Source organism: Tympanuchus pallidicinctus, unplaced genomic scaffold, assembly GCF_026119805.1.
Source record: "Tympanuchus pallidicinctus isolate F22 unplaced genomic scaffold, pur_lepc_1.0 scaffold24, whole genome shotgun sequence".
Classification (NCBI taxonomy): Eukaryota; Metazoa; Chordata; class Aves; order Galliformes; family Phasianidae; genus Tympanuchus; species Tympanuchus pallidicinctus.
In genome coordinates this window covers 1,460,207-1,482,680 of record NW_026294741.1, presented here as the reverse complement: position 1 = coordinate 1,482,680, position 22,474 = coordinate 1,460,207, and the positions used below count along the sequence as shown (strand labels likewise).

General features: G+C 44.5%; 1 protein-coding gene across 6 annotated transcripts in view; it reads right to left on the bottom strand.

Moving 5' to 3' along the window:
- Positions 1 to 22,474, bottom strand: part of ACACA (acetyl-CoA carboxylase alpha) — a 107,118-nt gene that overhangs the window by 63,973 nt on the left and 20,671 nt on the right. For all 6 annotated transcript variants that reach the window (XM_052688917.1, XM_052688919.1, XM_052688918.1 and 3 more), the window contains 22 exons: positions 21,283 to 21,381; positions 20,612 to 20,718; positions 20,106 to 20,216; positions 19,576 to 19,785; positions 18,880 to 19,050; positions 17,147 to 17,308; positions 16,428 to 16,591; positions 15,485 to 15,635; positions 14,823 to 14,926; positions 14,472 to 14,553; positions 13,655 to 13,800; positions 12,622 to 12,772; positions 11,206 to 11,340; positions 10,227 to 10,373; positions 9,589 to 9,777; positions 8,915 to 9,015; positions 8,675 to 8,763; positions 7,842 to 7,966; positions 5,059 to 5,172; positions 3,601 to 3,714; positions 3,146 to 3,235; positions 2,581 to 2,699 (listed from right to left, as the gene is read on the bottom strand). In XM_052688917.1, coding sequence (XP_052544877.1) covers positions 2,581 to 2,699; positions 3,146 to 3,235; positions 3,601 to 3,714; positions 5,059 to 5,172; positions 7,842 to 7,966; positions 8,675 to 8,763; positions 8,915 to 9,015; positions 9,589 to 9,777; positions 10,227 to 10,373; positions 11,206 to 11,340; positions 12,622 to 12,772; positions 13,655 to 13,800; positions 14,472 to 14,553; positions 14,823 to 14,926; positions 15,485 to 15,635; positions 16,428 to 16,591; positions 17,147 to 17,308; positions 18,880 to 19,050; positions 19,576 to 19,785; positions 20,106 to 20,216; positions 20,612 to 20,718; positions 21,283 to 21,381 — 2,881 coding nt within the window. The remainder of the gene's footprint in view (positions 1 to 2,580; positions 2,700 to 3,145; positions 3,236 to 3,600; positions 3,715 to 5,058; positions 5,173 to 7,841; positions 7,967 to 8,674; positions 8,764 to 8,914; positions 9,016 to 9,588; positions 9,778 to 10,226; positions 10,374 to 11,205; positions 11,341 to 12,621; positions 12,773 to 13,654; positions 13,801 to 14,471; positions 14,554 to 14,822; positions 14,927 to 15,484; positions 15,636 to 16,427; positions 16,592 to 17,146; positions 17,309 to 18,879; positions 19,051 to 19,575; positions 19,786 to 20,105; positions 20,217 to 20,611; positions 20,719 to 21,282; positions 21,382 to 22,474) is intronic.

Sequence of the window (22,474 nt, the reverse complement as noted above, 5' to 3'; positions counted from 1 at the left end):
TGCTCTTTACTTGGAGAGGGCTGGGAGGCTCCATTTACTGCAAAAGGCACCAGATGGTTGCACCGTGCTCCTCGTCTGGCTTGCACTGGGCAAGGAGGAATGCTGGGCTTGATCTATACAGCCCTCTATGGTTTCAATTATAAGTTTTTCTCCCTACGCTTTGCCCTTGCAATTAAGATCAGTGGGGATTCTTACAACAGGATGTTTTCTATTAATTTAAACAAATAATTCCTTCCTTCAGCTTCTGCCCACAAAACCCACCAGGAGTGGGTTGCATTTCCATGATTTTGATATTCAGAATTAACAGTTTTTCTTTCCTGTCTCCACGCAAAGTTTTACTGGGAGCAGCTTATGGCAATCATTCAGTGGCCACAAATACAAAGTCTGAGTGCCTCCTGTGACCACCAGAAGTAGCGGGTGGGATTGTTTCAGTTGCAATTAAGTGAAGTTATATAAGGGTAAGTACTAATGGCAAAGAATTTAAGTATCCCACAGCCCTATCAGTCTGCAATTTTCTCAGCATAAATATTTTCTCCATTAAATTGTTCACAGAAATCAGTCAAAAAAGGGCCCAGGGTTTACAATTATCTGATCACGTGTTAGAAGATGTGTTGCATTGCAAAAGAACAGCTCCAAAACAGAATGCTGCCTTTGGGCCCTCAGGTACCCATTTCTGCTTGAGCAGGACCCAACCCTGCAGCGTCTCAGGGACATTTACTCAGCTGGGATACTCTGGCTTTGGGATTTGCCCCTTATTCCATCTGTCCATGCTAAAGAAGATAGAGAAGAACATATGAGGGTCTCAGAACATGGTCAAAAACAACGAAGAAGACTTAAGCAAGGCAGCGGCAGAGAGTTTGGAGATTTCATTGCTGTGTGTCCCAGGATTACCATAAGGCCTGCCTCAACGGGGTAGCTTAGATGTGTACATTCTGAGCTAATTTAATTCCCCAGGTATCCATACCCTGTTATCTGTTGCACTTCAGCCACACAATAGCTGCACAAGGAGGTACGCACTGCAAACAGCTGCATTAAGCAAGAGGAGCAAAATTCAGCACCAACAGATGGAGGTGCACTCGAAGGAACAGAACCTGCCTGTGCCAGCAGTGAATTTGTCCCCAAAGCCTGCTTGCCTCTGCACAAGGAATGCAGTGCATTTCCACTCAACCATCCGCAGTGCTGACTGTTGAAAAGCAGCATACAGCTTCAGAACATTGCTCCAGCAAATTCACAATAAAGAGGAGAGGAGATTTCAGGACAAAGAAGCTGTTCCCCAGGCAGGTAACAGTTCTCATCTCCCAGCTGACCTTGTCCAACTATGCTAGCACTCAGTACCAGCACAGTGGGCAGCGTGGGCAGCCCACGCAACCCGCAAGCAGAGGTGACAGACTAGCAAAGAGAGGAAATAGAGAACGAGGGGCTGCAAGGGAGGAGCATTGTAAAGAAGTACCAAAAATAGTATGCAATTATTTACAAACATTCTAGAGATGTAGGAAACAGATGAGACCAAATGCATGTCCCATTTGTATCACGAGTGTTTTGTGCTGCTTGTTGAGGACAGCCATTCATTTCTAGCAAACCAGATTCTGAAAACCATTTCATAAAATGTACTGATGGATTCTCAATGAAGCGAGACTGGACCCCATTGCCCAGCTCTACCAAAAATAAAATAAGGAAAAAGATGCTTGGAAACAAAGGAGGAAAATAGCACCTGTACCACACTGCCACCCAGCACAGATCAACAGCGGCACCCGGCGGCCACGGAGCAGCACTGCGCCTCGGCTCCGGCACACTGCAGCCCGGGACAGAACCACATTCTGCCCCAAGCACCTCATGAGGAAGACTCTGGGACCAGCTGGTCTGACAGATGCTGAAGAAGTTCTGAAAAAAAATCAAAGCTTTTCTTAAAATACCCTCTGCACACACGAGAAGACGTGGCTCCTCCATAGGGCAGAGCAGGGTATGGTTGGTGCTTTTGGTTGCAACTGTAAGATTCAGTCATTGTGAGAAATATGTTCTGAAAAATACTGACTGAAAACCAAAGTATTTCAAAACTCGAATGCTTCTGCATAAAACGCATCCACATCTCCTCAAACAAACAAAGGCTGCTCGTCCTTATGCCATAAAAGGTGTAACCATGTCCATAAAGCCAGGTTTAAAAGCACAACCAACCACAAAGAGTCACAAAAAGCTGGCGAGGGAGCAATGCAGCAAGAGGAAAGAGCCCAGCTGTTCTTTCTGCCTGGACCTGCATCTTTCAGAAAGCTCAAGATTCTGCCAGAACCGATTCTGTAGAGGAAAGTTACTACACAAGCTGAACTAAAAACGGGAACACATATGAAGACTGCAACCTATTTAAATGAATCCAAATTGCTGGAACTACTGCCCATAGCTCTTGAGAATTTAAATGATTTAATAGAAAGAACTGGGTAACGTAGGGTTTTATCCTAAGAAATGTGTGCTTATCTGATGCCCTGGGATCATCCTTTTCTCTACGAGTTCTACTGTGAGATTTCTGTGCCAAGATAGCAAGTCCCTCACAGATCCCCGACTCCGAAGGCACTGAATGCATGATCTGACCTGTTTGGGTGGGAGGTGGGCAGCATGAACTGGAACTCCACCACGCAGGTGTTGTCCTTCAGCTGGCGGTGCTGGACGCTGTTCAGCTCGTAGGCAATGTACGCCCTGCGAACGTACACCTGGTTAAAGAGAAACCCCATCAGCTGCCTGTGCTAAGGAGGCAGAAGGAGGAAAAAGACAAAGGACGGATCAAGAGAGATCATAAAAATAGGAGAGTTACCTCCAGATGAATATAAAGACCTAATTCAACTAGAAGGACTAAAATATCGTTATTTGAGAAAGGCCGCTCTGGTGGCAAGCAGCCACAAGTTATAAGGTGGGCCGACCACATGCTCTGACAGCAGCTTCACCTTCCATCCCTTCAACCATGCGAGTCTTCTTCAAGCAGAGAAGATAATTTGCATCTGAAATTCCAACCAACTATGAATGTTAATGCTGTTAAATGCCAGACTCCAACCACGCCAAATCCCACACAACCTACAGCTCCCAACCCTGCAGGGTAACACTGATTAAAAATTAATTTAAAATTATAAGTACTTGTTTTTTTCAGTGGGCAAAAACTTACCTCTAAAGCTGCCATTCTCACCACCTGGTTACTGTGGTAGAAAAAGTTGGGTAGCACATCAAAGATGGATGTCTCTGATAAAATGAGTTTCTAGAAGAGATGACATGAAGGTAAAATAGCACTGCCCTTGTCGCAAACATGATTTGGCAAAAAAAAAAAACAAAAAAAAAAAAAAAAAAACCCTACCCCCTCCAAAAAAAAAAACAAACAATCAACCAACCCTGGTTGGTTACTGACTAGCTCTATTTGCTTGCTTCTCCTGCCATTCCATGAGGACTAGGATGTTTTCATACTACATGGTATCAGCATAGTAATGGAAACATAAAGAGGGGAAGTCAGGAACCAGGCTGATACAACTCAAAGCCACGAGGAACTTGGGACCACACGAGTTTTAAAGCAGCAACCTGAAGCTCAGTGAGAAGGGAGCAGGGAACCAAGAAGAGTTTGGCAGATACCTGCAGGTTCTCAATGCAGAACTGGTGTCCATACATGTCAATGGCAGACAGGAAGATGGACTCCACCTGGTTGTGACGCAGCTCGTAGGACGGCAAATGGGAAGCAATGAGAACCTGGCAAACAGCAAACACAAAGCTGTGGGTGAGGGGAGCTCTGCCGGGCCACAGGCAGCAGGCCGTAACTCCAAGGCAGCAATATTCTGCTCCATCCAAGAAAAGGCTTCTCCTGTGAATTTGGTGGCACCTGGGTGATGCTGCAAACTCCCTCCCCTCCCCAGCCTCATTTGTGTATCCGCTCGGTTTGTATTATTGGCAATTCCCCATGGAGAAAAGGAACGGCTTCAATCAAGTTCCATCAGTGCATGTGATTTAGCACTGCAGAGCTGTTAGTCCTGGGGATTGCCTGACCGGCTGTTAATTGGAAAGCAGATCTGGCAGGCAGCAGCTGTGGGGAGGCCAGCGCTGGAGACCGCCTTGCACAGCTTCTGAGCAGAGCAGGCAGAGCTGCTGGTGCCAAGTATTAAATGCCCAACATGAAGGGTACGGAGATGGGAAGGGGAAGCAGCTTGCAGGGGAAAATGAAGTGAAGGAGCAACATAAAGACATCCACAAGGACTGCAGCACTATCCCCAGCATGCTGCTGAGAGGTTCAATAACTCTGAATGGTTCAAGGACACAAACACAATCCTGAAGGAAACATAAGGTCACTGAGCAGCTTCAAACACCACATTCATTTTCCACAGTCAAGCACTGAAATAAAAGGAGAGATCCCCATAGTGTCAGCTTCCCTGCTGAAGACTTTTAGAATGGAGATTGGGACTGTGGAGTGAGAGGAGTGATCAGACTGTGGGGTCAGCCCTGGTGTGAAGTGATTATGCCCTCACACTCCTCCCTGGCTACACACTCACTGCTAACGAGGAAGCTCCCAATAATATACAGGTGGATGTTCTGACATCCAAATTACTACCTGTACTCTTGGATATGACTAAAGTTTTTCCAATTATTTTCAAATTAAATTAACAAGAGTAATTCAAAAGCTAGAAAAAAGTGTATTTAAAAAAAAAAAAAAGAAAGAAAGAAAGAAAGCAGCAACATATTCATTGCAATAACAATAATTCCTTAGGAACATCTGATTCTCATGTAAATTTCTCTCACTGTTCTCTGCCCCAACCGATTCCCTTTTGTAGGGCAGCTGCTGAACCCAGACAGCACACCCTGGCTGTTTGCTGCCTGTTCCAGGCAGCCTGTGCTTGGCAGGTTCACAGGCTACAAAGCCAGAAGAAACCACGGTGACCATGGATTTTGTCTTCCCTTAACACACAAATCAGTCATTCCTTTTTAGGTCAGATAACACTTTTGGAACGGGGACAGAGGAATGCAGTCCTAACTTAAAATGCAGTGGCTGGGAACCCACTGATGCGATTGGGGGCTGAGCCCAGCTGCAGGAGCGCTCCTCACCTGCCGTGCCCGCAGTGCCACCTTGGCATTGGTTGTCTTGCTGAGCTGGGTCAGCTCCGTCAGAATATTGATCAGCTCGTCTGTCAGGGTGGGGTCACGGCCACAGAGCTGGTCCTGCAAACAGAGAGAGCCGAAAACACTGGAAACGGAGAAAACCATCCTCCTTCCTCCCACCAAGGGGCTTAAACACGACATGTGTACACACACACGTTCTCTGATGCTGGCCATACACCTCCCAGGGACAAAGATCAAAACTAAGGTTTTGGTTTTTAAAGTGATCTATGTGAGCAACTCATGAGGTTGTCATCCAGGGCCAGCAAACGCTGCAGTGACTGTTTCCAAAGAAAGTTCTGTGAATCTCATCACTACAGACCAACGTGTGAAAGCACAGCATATAATTTCACAGCTGCCTTCGTTGTACTTGAGGTCTGAATGCCTGGGTGCTGCTACATTGCAGCTCAAGGCAACAAAATCCCAGCAGGACTCAGGACAGCAGCACAGCATCAAACACGGGTGCTGTGGCCCAGTTAGAGCTAGGATGTGCATACAGCAGTCAGTTAAGTACATAAAATGAATACACAGCTTCAAATCGCACTATATTTCATCAAATACATGAAAGATGGAGTAGTTCCCATCCTGCCTTAAACGCCTGCTAGCTAAAAAGGTGAATGATGGCAGCATAACACCATTACTAAAACCATCCTCAGAGCCTCTTGTTAATAATGGATTCCTAGGGATACATCAATAACAGCAACATAGCATCAAGGTGTTCTGACACGACATCTGCCCTTGGAGGACAGCTTCACCATCACACACAAATGGCCTGGCAACCCAGAGAACACCACAGCCTCCGCCACCATTACCAGATGTGCCAGGGGGCCCTCAGACATGAGGAGTAATGTGAAGCAGAGGGGAGGCGAATGATGGTCTCTCAGTTAACAGAGTGAACTGTAATTCAGCAGAGCAGTTCCTCGCTCTGCCATAGACAGCTCGGTGCTCAGAGGTATGCTGCCCTTCTTCAGCCTCTGACACACACCTGATGTGAGCAGTCCCCATCACATTGCCCACGTGAGGGCCCAGCAGAGCCCAGAGGTACCTCAGCTGTGCCCCTGCCGCGTGCAGCAAGGTCTCCCCAGCATGCTTCAAACTGGGATGCTGGCCTTTAGCTGAGATGAAATATCTGACAGTGCTGAGAAGAAAGAGCACGCACAAAAGACAAAGGAAAGCTCAGGTGGTTTTTCATCTTCTGCTCTTCCTGGCTCCCAGCAAGCTCCTCGCTCTCTCAGACATTCTGCCTACCAACCCGAAGACGCAGCAAGACTTCATCTCTAAGACATGGCTTGCATGGAGGTGAACATCTAGACAAAAAGTTCCAGTCCTATTTTAGCAAGAAATAATCAGGATGACAACAACAAAATAAAGCAGGTAGCTGGCTTTTGCCTGCACTGATTGGCAAAGGCAGCGAGCAAAGCCTCAAACCAGCTCTCTGACAAGGCCTTAACGCCTCCCTGGCACCCCCGTGTAATTACACACTTGAGTGACTGGACTCTGAAGAAAATTGAAGGCCTGAGCTGCGAACAGCTGCCATTTTCTCTCTCCATCACGCCAGCATGATTACTTGAGAAATGAACAGCCCCGGCTCAAAGCTACTCCAGAATTCTCAGAGGAAATATGGCTCCGTGTTCAAATAATGAGATTCTTAAGGCAAGCGTTACTTACAATCACACCACACACCAAAAAGGAAAGGGGAAAAAAGGAAAGCCAGAAAGAAAGAATGCCAGACTCCTTATATCTTACAAATTAGAATTTAAGAAACCCAGCCTCTGACCAGGACAATTATGACCCTTTCTATGCTTTTGAGAGTAATTTTGTGGATGGCTACTTTGGAAATACTTTTCACTGTAACAGACCACGTTTTATTATTTTAAAAAGGAAAAAAGAGAAGGAGGGGATTGGAGGGGGGGTAATGTTGTAATTAGCCTCTTAACAAGCAGTACACCTAACTCCAGTCTGTGCTGGAAATCACGTTGTAGCTAAATCCATCCTGCCCTGAGGAATGTGGGTATTCACTCTGCTTCAAAGCTTTAAAGTGGAGGAAGGATTTTCTGAGGCTTTTTAGGAAACATAAAAAGAGAAGCAGGACTCAATTGCTGGCTTCCTGTTTATTTTTCTTGCAAATGTAATTTAATGGGGGGGTTACCCATTAGAGAGCAGTGGAGGTTGATAAGAACAGAGATTTTCACAAGCCAGTGAGAACACGGATGATGATGGTAGATTCCAGCATAAGGATTTCTGTGTGTTTCTAAGCTAGAATCTGTGTCCAGGAGATTCACCATCCCTTCCCAAGCCCCCTGGACAGCCACACACAGCATCCCAACGGTGAGATACCTTGCCTGGAGTGACCAGCTTTGTGCTGAGATGATGGGTCCCAGCCAGATCCTACCACACAGCCCAGAGTGCAGCTGGTCAGAACACACTGCAGCAGATCTGCCATGAGACACTGAGCCTAGAGCCAGGAAGAAGGTAAGACAGCAACTGCTAAGCCTATGAGATCAAACATGGCTCATCAAGAGAAAGTGAATCCACTCTTGAATGTCAATACAGGCTAATGCCATTCACCAAGAAGAGAACTGGAAGAAATTCCACATTGCTGCTGCTGCTGCTTCAGAAGCTAGAAAGTTAGCATCTTTAAGGATGAGAGGTGTCAATTCAGTACCTTTCAAAGCACTAAACATACAGTTACAAGGAGAAGCAAATTTCTAGAGAATAAATAGACAACTTACAATGAGCATTGTGACAAGCAGGTTCTTCTTGGTGACCTGAGCATGTGAGAAGATGTAGTTCAACACAGCATTCATGTCGCTTTTATTCTCCTCCCGAAGGGCAAAGACACACTTGTCGTAGTGACCTGCGATCAGAAATGCACATTTTTTCAGCCTCCAAACCTCTGACATGGAACACACGAGACTAGATGTGCCTATTTTTTTTTCCCCACATACATTTTTCACATGTTTTGCATGATCTACACAACCAGCTCTGGGATGAAAGCATTCCTCCCAACACATCTGCCCTCAACAGAAAATTTAAAGCATCCCATTCTTATTAAAACAGCCAAAAAAACAAATTCCTCCCCTGTGATTAGTTCAAAAGAACAGAATAAGAACAGAAAAAAGACTTGCACCATCCTCTACCACCAGCAAATTGAAGTGGAAGTGAATCTACAGTAACATTACTGTAGGAATAGGGGCAGGACAAAAAAGTGTAACAGAATCTAACTGAATCTAACTACCTGTGAGAACTAGAGCCTCAACATCAGCCAGTGCATCATTGCCACCTTGTGCATGGACACAGTAATGCAATGCACTTATTTCAATTGTGAGTCAAGCTGAGGGTTTGAGGTTTGCTCCTACGAATGCTGAAAACACCTCTGTGTTATTTCACAGCAGGTATTTTCCTCTACAAAAAAAAAAAAAAAGAAAAAGAAATCTGAGAGACCTTTGAAAGAAAATCCAAGTGGCTCAGCCTCCTGGATTTGTCTTCCTTGAGGAGGGTAAATGGCGAGCTGCTGGAATCAAAGGTGGGTTTTTCAGAAATCAAACACTTGAGAGAGGCTCACCATGCTGAAACTGAGTCTCCACCTTCAGATACTGACGGAGCAAATCCATTACCACCGCCTTCATGTGGCCCCGAATACCACTCCGGTACCTGTGGAAACGAACAGATCAAACCCAGTGCTCAAGCTTGATTTAAGACAAACAGGCTCAGGTCTTTCAAGTAGAAAAGGGAAACTGGGAAAAAAGGAGATGAAAAAGAAGGGAAAGGAAATAATTAGGGATCACCCCTGAAGACAGCTTACCTCTGTACAAGCTGCACAATGCTCTGAGTGTTCATGAAAAAGACCTCACGCTCCGATTTGCGGTTCAAGGTGGCTGCATGGCTATCCAAGATATTGGCAATCTGAAACAGAGTAAGTCTCATGACAGCTCCTGAACACAGGTGAGACATTCTGGCTGACAACTAGTGACAACTTCCAGACAAAGCAGACCAGAGCTTTAGCAGACTCCAGAAAAGGCCAGAGCCTCAAACTACGTAGGAAGATAACGACGATACAAAAATCAAAGCATGACATTGCATAATAAGGAAATCATCTTCCAACATCTCCTTGACCAGGCCTTCTTAGTTGCACTCGTTCCTTTTTAAGGTTATACTGACACTAGAAATGGCAGTGTAGCACACGTACCAGCCAAAAAGCAAGTAAATAAATGCCCACAAGGCCATTCTATGGTTAAACTCTTCCTAATTCTTAAGCTAGCCTCTTTAAAGCTACAGTGAGCAGAGAACACACAGCCTTCAGCACAGGAAAAGGCAGCAAATAAGCTTAAGTGATACAATCAGTATCTTTCATCACAAAGATTCTACGTCCAAAAGCATCCTTAAGTCCATCTGATCTCCAGTTAACTTAAAAGAATTTTCTCTTTTTACACCAACACAAACCAGTTTTGATCCCTTTATACAAGTGTGGTTGATCACCTGTTGGCTGGGAAACTGGCAAAGGACTGATGTGATGTTGCTGGCATATTGGGCCATCTCCTTCTTGATGGACTTCTCCACGTTGGGTGGGATGCGTCCAGAAACACTGGTCATGATGTCCTGAAGCTCCAGCAGGGGCAAAGATGGATCTCTCAGTGTCTTCATTAGTCTCTCAACCCAGCCCTTCACCTACAGACAAGTCAGCATAGAGGCAAACATAAGAAAAAAATAAGCAGCAAGAAGGGAGAAATGGAAAGGTCTCAGTGAGGTCTCTAGGACTCTGCATCACACAGGTAGCACAGGGGCTAACCACAAGAACTGGAGTAGCTGCAGTGCCACCTTTCACCAATAGCTTGCTCAGATTCATTCACCTTCATTCCTCCTTCCTCCAGATTTGCACCACAGCTGGCTATGCAGGTAGCTCATGCTTACAAGGCTGCAGGCACAAGCAGTAAAGCTCAACTCAGCTCCTAGCTTACACTCTTTTTGGGTACCACAGATGGAACTCTCCCATGCCAGCACTAGCAGCACAGTACTGCTACAGTCTTGGTCCTCTGGCAGTGATGTGCCAACTGTCCAGCCATACATTCAATAGAAAGAACATTTGCTCCCTGTCTGAGCTAAGAAGTAACTGGTACCTTGCTGCTGAAGTAGGGCTCTGGCAGGCAGTACCCGTTCATCACGTTGACCAGGTTATCCAGGACATAATGGAAGATGCGATGGAGTTTCTCGCCTCGAAGTGCTGTGCTCTGGATCTGAGGCAAGGTGCCCGTGTGCAGTTCAGCCTGGAAACACAGCAAGTACCACAGTGTCAATAATCCTCCAATTATCCTCAGCCAGAGGCTCAGAGTTAACCTGGAAGAATTCCCCAAGTGGAAAATGCTCATGGGGAGAGAGAGACAGAAGTTATGAGCTGGATCTGCAGCAATTCCAGGTTATGTTCACCCACAAAAAAAGCCTCCAGCCTCTCTCTAAAATACGTTCCAGTTCATTTATATCTCTACAAAAAGTAGAGGAAAAGCCAGCAGTTCGATGCTGACAATTACTTTCCACCCCCTGCATGGCAACTTCTCAGTTTCCTACTAGCTATTGCTAAAGGAACAATAAATTCTTTTCCACTGTCACCAGCTACATCCCAGGCTACGAGGCCTAAAGAAATGCACTTTTGCCTTTAACCTTAAAGAAGATCCAGATTTGCTACAATTGGCAGGGCCTGACACTCTTGGAGTTGGGTTATCTACTCCTGTCCTCCAGAAGAGGGCCAAAAAGTAGTAAAATAAGATGAAAAAAGAAGTGATAAAAAAAGAAGTAAAATAAGCATGCAGACAAATAAAGCAGATGTAAAGATCCAGCCAATCTCCAGTATCACATACAGCCATGGACCCACAATAGCTTTGAGGTAAGAAGAGAACAAGCATGGGACAAAAGCTTTGCCTGAATCAGAGGACCACATGATAGTCTGAGCCCAAATCACCACGAGACAAAGAGTATGGTGATGTTTCCAGTACAGTGCACAAATCTAAAACTGGTTCAGCCCACTGGACCATCTTATAGCACTCTCAGCATTGCTCCCCTATAAAAACACCACAAAAATCTGTGCTTCCTGCAACTTCTCACCTGCTGAACCCTGCTGGGATCATCCAGCTGGAGTTTGGCAATCACACAGCCTGGATCCAACACTGCCCCAGGGCGTTTGACATAATGGATGCAGCCTGATTCTCCTGCTGTTAGTGTCATCACCATTTTCATCACCTGTAGCAAGGAAAACAGGTTACACACTCAGCTTCAATAGTCCACAAATGGTTCTAGTTTTGTGAACTAGCAGCCAATAGCCTACCACAGACAAACTAACCTGCATGAGCACCTTTTGCATTCAGTCTTTCTCAAAGGTCTAAAAGCACATACACTGTGAATGAAATTCCAACTTAAGTAAATGGAACAAATTACCAGGACACAAACCAGTGCAGCAGGAAGCTGCTTGGACCAACGGGTATTTAAGAAGGTCCTACATTCAACACAGGGAACAAAACAGATACAGATCATTGCAGCTGCTGCACTCTCATTGTTTGAAATGCAAGAGCCACTCTGAAAAGCTACAGTAAGATACTGTGCTAGCAGAGGAAATTAGGATTACCTTCCAGGGGTCACAAACCTCAGTCTGCTATTCACAAATAGAGATGCTCCCACAGCTTAGCCACAGAAGCTCTTGCCTTTAGAGCAGAAGCTTTAGGCTTAGGGAAAGGCAATCTAGTTTTACTACTGCTGTAGCATATACCACAACTGGGAAAACAGGAATTGAGTAGGTGGTGCCTCTTTAGCCATGGCTCTGTTGCAGCATAAAAGCATTTACATGAAAGTATCCAGATCTCTGGCTTGATATTCTTCTCCTACACAATCTTCCCAACTAGTTTAATTGCCCCTCTGCCAACACACCCTCCCTTCCTTCATATCTGTTCAGAGCTATGCACTCCTACTCGACCTTTCATGCTTTCCTCACTATGGTGCAGCAATTGTTCTTCACCCTCCTCCTCTCTAAGCATTAAGTAACTTCCAGGGGAGAAGGCAGGAGTGACACTTATTTTCAGCTTAATTTGTCTGATCAATCTGATAAATGATCAGGTGATCAGAGAAGTCTTAACTTGTTCCTTAATACCACCATATGCCTCTTCTGAGTCTCCTTAAGAGCTAAGTAGTGGTTTACAAAAGGAAAGCCTTCTTCACTGTACTTAGAAGACATGGTACACTCTGCTTTGGCACCATGGCAAGACAGTAACTGTGGTCTCACTGCTGAGAAATTTTACTTATCACTTAGTGAAGTCATTAATGCTCAGATTTCGGCTGTTAAAAATTTCTCCCCCACCAAATTATTCCATTTGCTGATTCCTGAATTAGTCCAAATTAGAACACGGATAAAATTTAGAAAGGAAATGCTACGAATTACTTCTCATTCTCATTTTCCAGTTCAAGAACATTCAACTTTTTTTTCTCTCCAGCTTCTGCCTGGACAGCATCAGCAACAGTTGAGACTTTTACCTCTATTTCTGCAAAGCATTGGCCTGCAAACACGTGTCCCCCATCCTCCACCACATACTGGATGAGCTTCCCAGCCGAAGGCGAGCGCAGAATGGAAGGATCATTTTCCTTTTCAAACACACAAGTCTTGTTACCTATAGTGATGCGATACCTGGGGAACAACAGGTAGAACAGAATCACTGAACCATTTAGGTTGCAGAAGACCTTCAGCACCATCAAGTCCAACCATCCACCTCACAAGACAATCCACTGCTAAATCACAGCCCTACACACCACGTCCACGTCCTTTAAGTGCTGCCAGGGAGCAGAATGCTACCGCTCCCCTGGGCAGTCTGTTACAACACCTAACTGCCTCTCCTGTGAATGAATTATTTCTGGGATCCAACCTAAATCTCCCCTAGCACAACTTGAGGCTGTTGACTCAAGCCCTATCATTGTCACCTGAGTAAAAAGACTGGCATCCACCTCACTGCAACTCCTTTCAGGCAGTTGTGGAGATTTCAGTCTGCACCTGAACACGAGTTTACCATCCATGTGCTGTGGTCAGCTTATGGCACCACTGTGTTCTGACAGCAGATTTAAAAAGCACTCTGAAAGGATACCAATGTCACTCCAGTCTCCTTTGGGAAAGTTAATCCAGTGTACAAGCATCCGAGTCAGCAAATATTTTAGATCACAAACCATGAAGCTTTGGGAAATAGGAATCTGAGCTCCTAAACAACCCCCAAATCAGTTCAGCCAACTGGAGGTCAGAGTACTGGGTCTCTTACAGGTGACCACATGCAATCCAAAAGGGCAGGAGATCACGGACTCCCTACTGGTGCACTTACACAGGAAAGGTCTGAATGCACCCCAGACACACGTTTCAGATGAAAGCAACTTCTCCCTTCAAACTCATCAATAATAACACACCTAGGAATCCCTTCCTAGGAAACAGTTCCATTTCCAGCTGCTCATCAGGAAGCATAAGGCGAGAAGTACACCTAATCTGGACTGACACACAGATGTTATACAATAAACTACAAGTTGTTACCTGTCCACTTCTTCTTTCATGTAGGTGGTATAGCTGCTACCATCGTAAGACAGGAGCAGCCCTCCGTCGCTCAGTCGGTGCACATCAACTTCCACACAGGAGCTGTTCATGATGACCACGTAGGAATTGGGAGACTGTCGGGTCACCTGCAGATCCACAAGAACAGGAGGTAGCACATGAGAGAGACACAGCACTGACAGTGCTTTGGTTGCCACACAACATACAGATTTCCAAGTGTTGCAACGGTGGCAAATAAAGAAGTGGAACAGAGATGTTTGTTCTCATCTTGGGGAAAAAAAAACATGAAAAAGAACTTGTATGCTTGCTTTTGCAACCTTTAAACAGAATTCTTAACGCTGATTTGTTTGGGGTTTTTTGTTTGTTTGTTTGTTTTCGCTCACAGCAAAGAAAAAGCAATGCTAAAGAGAAAAATTGCTACAAATTCTACCACGCTCATGAAACCAGAGCCAAACACCCAACACAGTGTATCTAAATATTCAGAAACATCAACTGAAAGTTTCAGACAACCAAAAGGCAGTGGGTCTCACATAAAATTCTGGTCTAATATCCTCAGCACATGCAGAGGGGGCTCTTGATTCTGAAAAATTAACGTGTTCACAGAAATGCACAGAGATATTACAATAAAAAGATGTGACAGGTGATCATCTTGATCATGATTTCCTAACCCCACTAAAGCAGAGCACATACATTTTACACAGATTTAATTCCAACAATTACAAAGATTGAGCCAGAGCAGCACACAGACATTTCCAGCTAGCAGTGGCATGAGGATGGTTTCCTATGCTGTGCAACATACCTTCAACACGTATTTCCGTCCTTCATAGATGAGTTCCACATCTACAGTGTTCAGCAAAGTATGAGCAGGCAGGACTTGGCCCCTTGAAAGAGAAATACAAAGCAAAATTTGCCATCCAGAAACTACCAAATGACTACCAGGGACCCCAGAAGGCTCAAAGAAGCATGCAAGGATTTAAAAAATACTAACAGAGACAGAGCAGGCCAGTTTTCTTAGGCCTGTAGATAAACAGCTTCTTGGGATTAGAGAACAGACAACAAATAACAAGCTCCATGCATTTCTGGATTGTACTGCGTTCAAACAAAATTTCAAGTCAAAAATAATTACTACCTACCAGACAAGCAATTTTACCTTTCTAGAGAGTGCAGGAAGTTTGAGACGCTGTTCCGAAAGCTCACATCAGCCACATGAAGAGCTCCACACACCACCCCCAGCATGGTGTCAGGCCTTTCAGCCTAGAAGGAAAGGGCACAATAATACAGTTACACCTTCCTTAGCACCGCTCCGTTCCACACATCCACTTGTAGAACCAATGGTCTCAACTCTACTTTTGGCTCAAGGCCAATCTTCCACTAAAATTAAGCTGTTGTAGCACATATCCAAATACTACATAAAAGCAATCACCTCTATAAAGAAAACCACTGATCTTTGTTCTTTCTGAATCAAATCCTGAGACTCAATCTATTTGAGCCTTTCCATCAGCATCAATTCCAAGCAGTATAGTAAAATACTATAAAAATTCTCATGTACACTAAGATGCCATTATGGCCAACTCTAAGACCACTTTTCCCTGACAAGATGGTGACCTGGAATTTTGGTACAAATAAGAATCAAGCCCAGTGAAAAACTTTATTTGCAACGTGTTAAGTGGAAATTAAGTACTGCTAAATACTCATCTTCTCGTAAACAGAACATACCAAGCTTTCCAATCTCTCCTTTTCTCTGTCTCCACCCCACCCTTCCCTCCTCCTCTCCCTCTCTCCAAACTAATCCTGTAAAGCACACAGCTGCACCTGCACTTTCTCAGCAATCAGCCGATCCAACCAGCCGGTGTCAATGCGGTTCTGCTGGAAGCTTTCTGTTTCCAACAGTTTTATCAAGTATTCAACAGTGGTTCGGAAATCCCCTCGGATGGACAACTCCTTCAAGGCCACCACCATGTTTCTGAAGGAGAAGAGAAAACCTGTTACCTATCCCACACGAACAGTGCAACCCAGTAACTCTGAACAGCTCCCCGTGAGTTGCCTGGAAAAAAACAGGCTGAGGGTAACAGCAGAAGAACACGTGCACTCGAGCAAGACCCCGTATGGTATGCTTGGGAATGAAACAACATTGATCTTCTTCAGTCTGCTGCCAGTGTGAACCACAGAAACTCAGCCAGCACCGGCTCTGAGAACAGGAGTTCCATTGTTATCAACATCTGAGCACCTACTGCATGTGAAAAGTACACAGAACATAACAGACACTGTCACCATCCCACCCAGAATGGAACAGAGGAAACACTCTGGATGAACAACAGCACGGATGGCAGGTCAGACACTCCTGTCTTACGATAAGCTTTTTATGTCCCACATCACATAAGAACACTCAGTTATTTATAGGGCATTGGCATAGCCAAGTTACCAATGCTCTTCCTGTTAAAAGCCTTCCACCTGAATGCTTTCAAAGAAGGACTTCAACACAATGGTATCTTACCCCAGCAGCAGGCACAGAAGGCAGAATGAAACAGAAGGGAAATAAACTAAAGAGCAGTAATCAAAAAGTGAGAAATGTAGGTGCAATGCAGTGGAAGAGCAAAGCAAGACAGGATCGGGAGCCTGACCACAATGTGAAAAGTGAGAAGGAAACTTCTCCCAAAAACACCAGAACTAAAGAGTCTGGTTTCATCCATGGCACTCTGCAATAAAGAGGAACACAATGAACAATTTCCAAGGCTTTTTTGATTATACTACTTACGAGATGGCTTCTTCACGATTCTCTCCCCAAGAGAAGCAGTGACCAAACTGAGAATCAGCAAATTCATGAAGCCCTCCTGCAGCAGCAACACTGAAATAGCCCCAGACATTCTTATTGCTGCGGAAATTCAGTTCCTGGACTGTACCAGAACTGGGCTTAAATCCCTGTAAAAACAGACAGACATTGCTATACACCCTAAAGAAAAAGTAAATAAAGCAGAATTAGGGAAATAATTAGAACTGTAAAGAGCACCATTTTGCTCTGCAACACGACGCATACACAGCTAAGCTGAGCCTGCTCACTGCCAAAGCAACAGCAAAGGTCCATAGAACACAGAAGCACAGGAACTGCTGAGGTTCAGAAACTACAGGGAACTGAAGACCTTAGCTTTTGTGAGGTCAGTAGCACCTTGGCAGCTAATAATGACAGTGTGCCTGGGGGACAACCAAGTCACAATAAAGAGGATTTATAATCCTAAGGCACAGATAAAATCTGTTATACTCTGGGAAGTTGAGGAGATGAAGGTGAAGATACTGTACAGTGCACCTGTGTCAGTCCACGTTCTTCTAGCGCCTAGCCACAGTGTACAGAAGCATCAGCTAAGTAAGATAAGGGAAGAATCTTTTAAAGGTGCCAAACCTTCCTGGAACAGCAGCAGAGATGGAACTCGCTGAGGTTATCATAGCACGATAAGGAACTGCAGGATTTAAAACACTCACCTCATCGGGATTCTCACTGGTGATACGTGCAGCAATTACATGGCCACGTGGACAGGGGACGTGGGCTGAATTCTCAAAATCAATAGATCCATCTCCCCACGGGGAAACGCCGTACATCACTCGGATATCCTTGATCCGGTGGAGTGGAATCCCCATGGCAATCTGAGGAGGAAGAACAGCATTGGCCACCAATCAGCAAGTTGCCATCTTCACAGAGCACCTCTTGTCCTTGTGGAATTAACCCCACCAGGTTCTGCAGAAGCTAATGCTGCAGTTCTCATACAGCAAACACATATTCCTATTTTCCTAAGTAAGCCCTCTCCACTGACAGGCCTTGTTACATTTGTATTTCTCAAGACAGCTGAACTCAGTGTAACATCCACCTTATGACTTCCAACAAATATTTTCCGTTGACTAAAAGACTTCAAAGAAGGTTGGTCACTGCTAGGTCAGCCAAGGATGGGCCTGAATTAAGCCTGATAAAAATACACTGAGGTGCCAGATGACCCCTAACCAGCTGTATGGAACCTTTGAGGATTTCTGTAACTATAAAATGCAGACAGTGACCTACAGAACTGGCTGCTGACTGGAGCCTTATGGACCCAATTCCCAGCTGTTCTGGTCAACAAGAAAAAAAACCTACTGGTTCACACAAGCCATAAATGTCACTCACTGTGATGATTTCCCCTTGAAAGAGTAATAAATCAAGACAAATTCTTGGTTGCTTTGCCACATCTACTCCAGTGCCTAATAATTAGGCACAAATCCTATTTTGTAGAAAGACTTGAAGAGCAGGGACCTCAGCCAAGAAGAGGAAGCATCTGCTATTAGTGAGGGACTTGGAGAGGTGGAAACAATTTCCGTGGAAGTCAGGAACTGCTAATCAAAATTAAAAAGACCAAAGTCACTTTCCTGAACTTCAAACAACTGCTGAACTTGCTGAAAGATGAAAAAACCAATTGTCTGCTCTTTTTTCACTCCTTTTGTCATTGGGAACTCTGGGAATACTGTTATCTCTTGGAGGCAGTGGACTGGGCAACGCACTGCTCCAAACTGGCACAGCATTCGATTGCTCTGCTAGCCTCAGAAGCCAATTCATTTGACAAAATAATTTCAGGGCCTGCTGAACTACTCATGTCTAAAGCCTCTTAAGACAGAGTTTTCACACACAACCTTACTTAAACCAGTTTTCTTACCTTTATATTTTATTATTCTGTTGCTTCACGTATTTTTTTTTTTTTTGTAACTAATGGTTTCTCTAAGAATTTCAGGAGGAACAACTAGAAAATTACTTTTCTTTGCTTTCCAAATCAGAACAGAAGAGGAAGAATATTTTGGAACACAGAAGCTTTGCTCCTGAAGCCACAGAAGATAAATCCTAAACTGGGGAAGTAACGAAGTTGCTCCATTAATTAGATGACTTGGGTTGAGAAAGAGAAGTGGAGGAGTCAAATATCCCCATCTGCGTGAGAGGACACAGGCCATATGTGGTAGTGCTGATAGCTGCCTTACACTCTTTCCTCTCTAAGTATTAAGATCCAGTCATCTGCTGAACATTGGTATGGGATCCAGTTTTAACACAGAAACCTGGCAGTGACTCAGCAAGAGTCCGGCCCCTGAATTTCACTCGGGCTTCAGCAGAACAGGTTTTTCACGCTCAGCTTTCTTCACCACACCACAATTTGAGCACTTCTGAAATCCTCCAGAGGTGCAGGAATTGGGTCCTGACTCACCTGGAGCTGTGCTGCAGGAAGATTCACATCAGCTACCATCTCGGTGCAGGGATGCTCCACTTGCAGACGGGGATTCAACTCCAGAAAGTAGAAGCTGCCATCCTGGCTGTAGAGGTATTCCACAGTGCCTGCACTCACATACCCCACCATTTTTGCAAGCTTCACTGCACACTAGGATGCAGGAAAGAAGAGTATTTGTTTTCCATGCCCCACATTCAATCTTCTAGGCCCTGTTCACCCACCCTACCCACTTCAGAGGTTTTTTGGTGGCATTCTAAAACATCCAACATCTTCTAACGTGCCCAAAAGCTGCTCAAAGCAAAGCACACGGCCCCAGGGTTTTGGTTCCCAGGTTATTTTGTTTACACTGTTCACAGAAGGCAGAGTTGAAGTATTTTTAACAGCCAGCATTAGAAAATCCATATAACTCCTGCTGCTCACTTTTAATGTGTCATTACACATTTAAAACACATCTCTCTCATTTTTGAGGTGCAGACATTCTCAGTGGAGCTCAGCAACGATGGACTCAGTTTTGGAAATGTCAGCAGTTGCACACAAAGCAGTTTACAACACATTACCTTACGCTGCTCTCTTAACAGACTGAACAATGCAAAACTATTGCCAATGACAAATAAAAACATCCTGGCTCTTCCTGGAGTCTCACATGAAAAAGAGAACTTGCAGAGCCACTCTCACCTGTTCCATGTGCTCAAAAACCACTGAAGTTGCAATGGAAGCAGGTGCTTCCTCAATAATCTTCTGGTGCCTGCGCTGCACGGAGCAATCCCGACCAAAAAGAGAGATGGCATTGCCATACTGGTCTGCCAGGATCTGCACCTCCAAGTGGCGGGACTGTTTGGCCAGCCTCATTACAAAGATCGGAGAGCCTGGGACTTCAGCCTGAACCTACAGCAGAGACACTTTGTAAGTGGACAAATCAGTTTTTGTAAACAACCTCCTTAATCCCCACCATCCCCAGTTCATTTCTTGAGTAACAAATGTCCTGAATATTTACTCAGGTCACTTATGACTAAAAACAACCCGTGTTCACTTACATTTAATTACAGCGAGGTTAAAACCACCTCAGCTTTCCTAAATAATCCATAAACTAAACAAGGCTCACAATAGTGGCTTCTTCATTTCCTCAACATCTCCCATTTAGTGCTCTCAGAATCACCCAACCTGAGCATCTAGAACAAGACAGCATAAATCAATGGAAAAGTTACCTGTCTAAATAGGTTGGGGAAGTCATCTGCATTATTAACTTTCCTAATTCCTTTCCCTCCTCCTCCTTCAGAGGCCTTGATCATGACAGGGTAGCCAACTTCCTCAGCAGCCTGATCAAGATGGGAAAAACATGGGTAAGTATAAGAAGCTAGCAGAAACAAGTTGAGAAGACCTTTATTTATGAATTATTCATGCCCAAGTCCCCACATTTTTTGACTCTGTTTAGCAAACTAGACGTGAACGAGACACAAATCACATATGCTATTTCAGTAGTTGGAAAAACAAGGGAACAGTTGCTGCTACTACAGCGCTCTTGTTTCTTTCTCCTAATCCCACTAAGTCTGCAGGCTGAGCCCAAAGACAGTTTGTGAAAGACTGCTTTCAAATTTCCAAGACTCAGTCCGGTCCTAATCTATTCTCCCATTAGAAATAAATTAATCCTCCAGGCAATCTCCAGGTATGCATGCAGCAGGCTCCAACCAGCCCTGAACTACCAGCCACCCACCCGCAGGCCGTCGTCTGCATCTTTCACATAGCCTTTTTCATACAGCTCCTGAGGAACGTTCAGGATACGCTTCTGAAGATCGTTCTCCTGCCAATCCACTCGAAGACCTGAAACATAAACAGGGCCTTCTAGCCTGTTCTGCTGCAAGGCTCAGTGAGAACTCACACATCAGACACTGGTGAAATAAAGGGCTGTAACAGATCCTTGAGGAACCAGTCTGGAAGCACATACAAAAGAGAGGATGCTGAACACAAGCAGATTATTACTGTTGTCTGGGGAGCAAAAATTTTTAATTGGAAAACTAACAACAATTATGCCCTCCATTTACCCTGTGTAATTCTGAGAAACAGGCAGTTATTTACCATCCTACAGAGCTTTCACAGAAACAGAGTATTGGCTGCGTGCTCCAGAATTACTGGACAGATGCTAGAGAAGTAACGGCTGCAGAAATACCAGATGCCACAGCTGCACTGTCAGACTGACAGCAAGGTAAGGAACATGTCCTTTTTGCCTGACATATCCACAAGCCTTGGATAATACAAGTTTGAATCCATTAGCAGATGGAACACATGCAACTGACCTTTTTATGCACAGATACTTATTAAAGATTAGACACGTTGAAGAAAAGCGGATTAAAATGGTCTTCATACGCTGGGGAATTTCCTTCTTACCGCTGCCACTCCAAGGAAGAGTTGGGATGCCAGCAGTCTGAGCCACTATTGACGATGCAATTTTATCTCCTAAAGCCCACATTGCTTGGCTTGGAGGACCTGCAAGGAGCAAAAGCAACGCATGGGAGAGTCGCAAGTGGTATCAAACTCCAGGGAAATGCCTACAGGCTCGATTGGGATCCCATGTACATGGAATAAATAAAAGCTCTCTGCAAGCCTGACGCAGGCCACAACCCAACTGGTATAAATCAATATTTCCAAATCAAACCCAAAAGCATTAACAGTGTCAGCCAGGAATTTAAAAGCAGACTGGAGCACCTTTGACCAAGAAAGAAGAAAAGGCAATTGTAACTACAGTCAGATCACAACAGCTTGTTACAGAAGCCTTGGAACACTCAGCTTGCAGGCACCGCTATCTGTCCACGTGTTTCTCTTCAAGCTGCGCCAGCTCTCAGAGATGGCAGGTGCTGGTGATTGGTATTAGGTGTGCACATCACATGCTATTGGAATAGTAATTCAGCGCCCTGATTTTCCTAGAAACATGGCTAACGTGGGACTGCAGCACATGATTGGCAAGAGATTTAAGCTGGAATTAAAACGCAGATTTAAAATTCACGCCTTTTCAAAGGTTCAGAGTATTTCCACAGCTGTGGCTCAAGTTATTACAGATCTGCTGGAAGTCAGAACACAACAAAACTGCCCCAAAGACAAAAGTTATGTTCACACCATGACTTTTACCACAAGTCCATCTTTAGTTTTAAACACAGACCATGCCCAAAGCCTTACCCTACATTCAGATATGGAAATGACACTTAGTGCATCAAACACCTCCAGGTCTCAATCAACTACACTGCTAACAGACCACAAACTTCATGTGCTGTCTACAGAAAACTCAATAAAATTTAACTATGAACATTCTCTTTAAACTGACAGCAGAAATATCCACTGCTTTAACACTGTGTTCTTTGATTTTTTTATCTCAAAATACTCAAAGGCATTTTGGAGAGCTTGCCACTTCTCCCATACAACAATTACTTCCCAGCACATGTCCAAACCTTACCCACTGCCATCTGCAAATAGCTGTACCATCATTTAGAGGAAACAGCAGGAAACATTATCATAAAAGCCCAGCATGTCTAAAAATAGATAATTTCTGAAGTTAACTTTGCTCACCTCTATTTTTAATATGAGA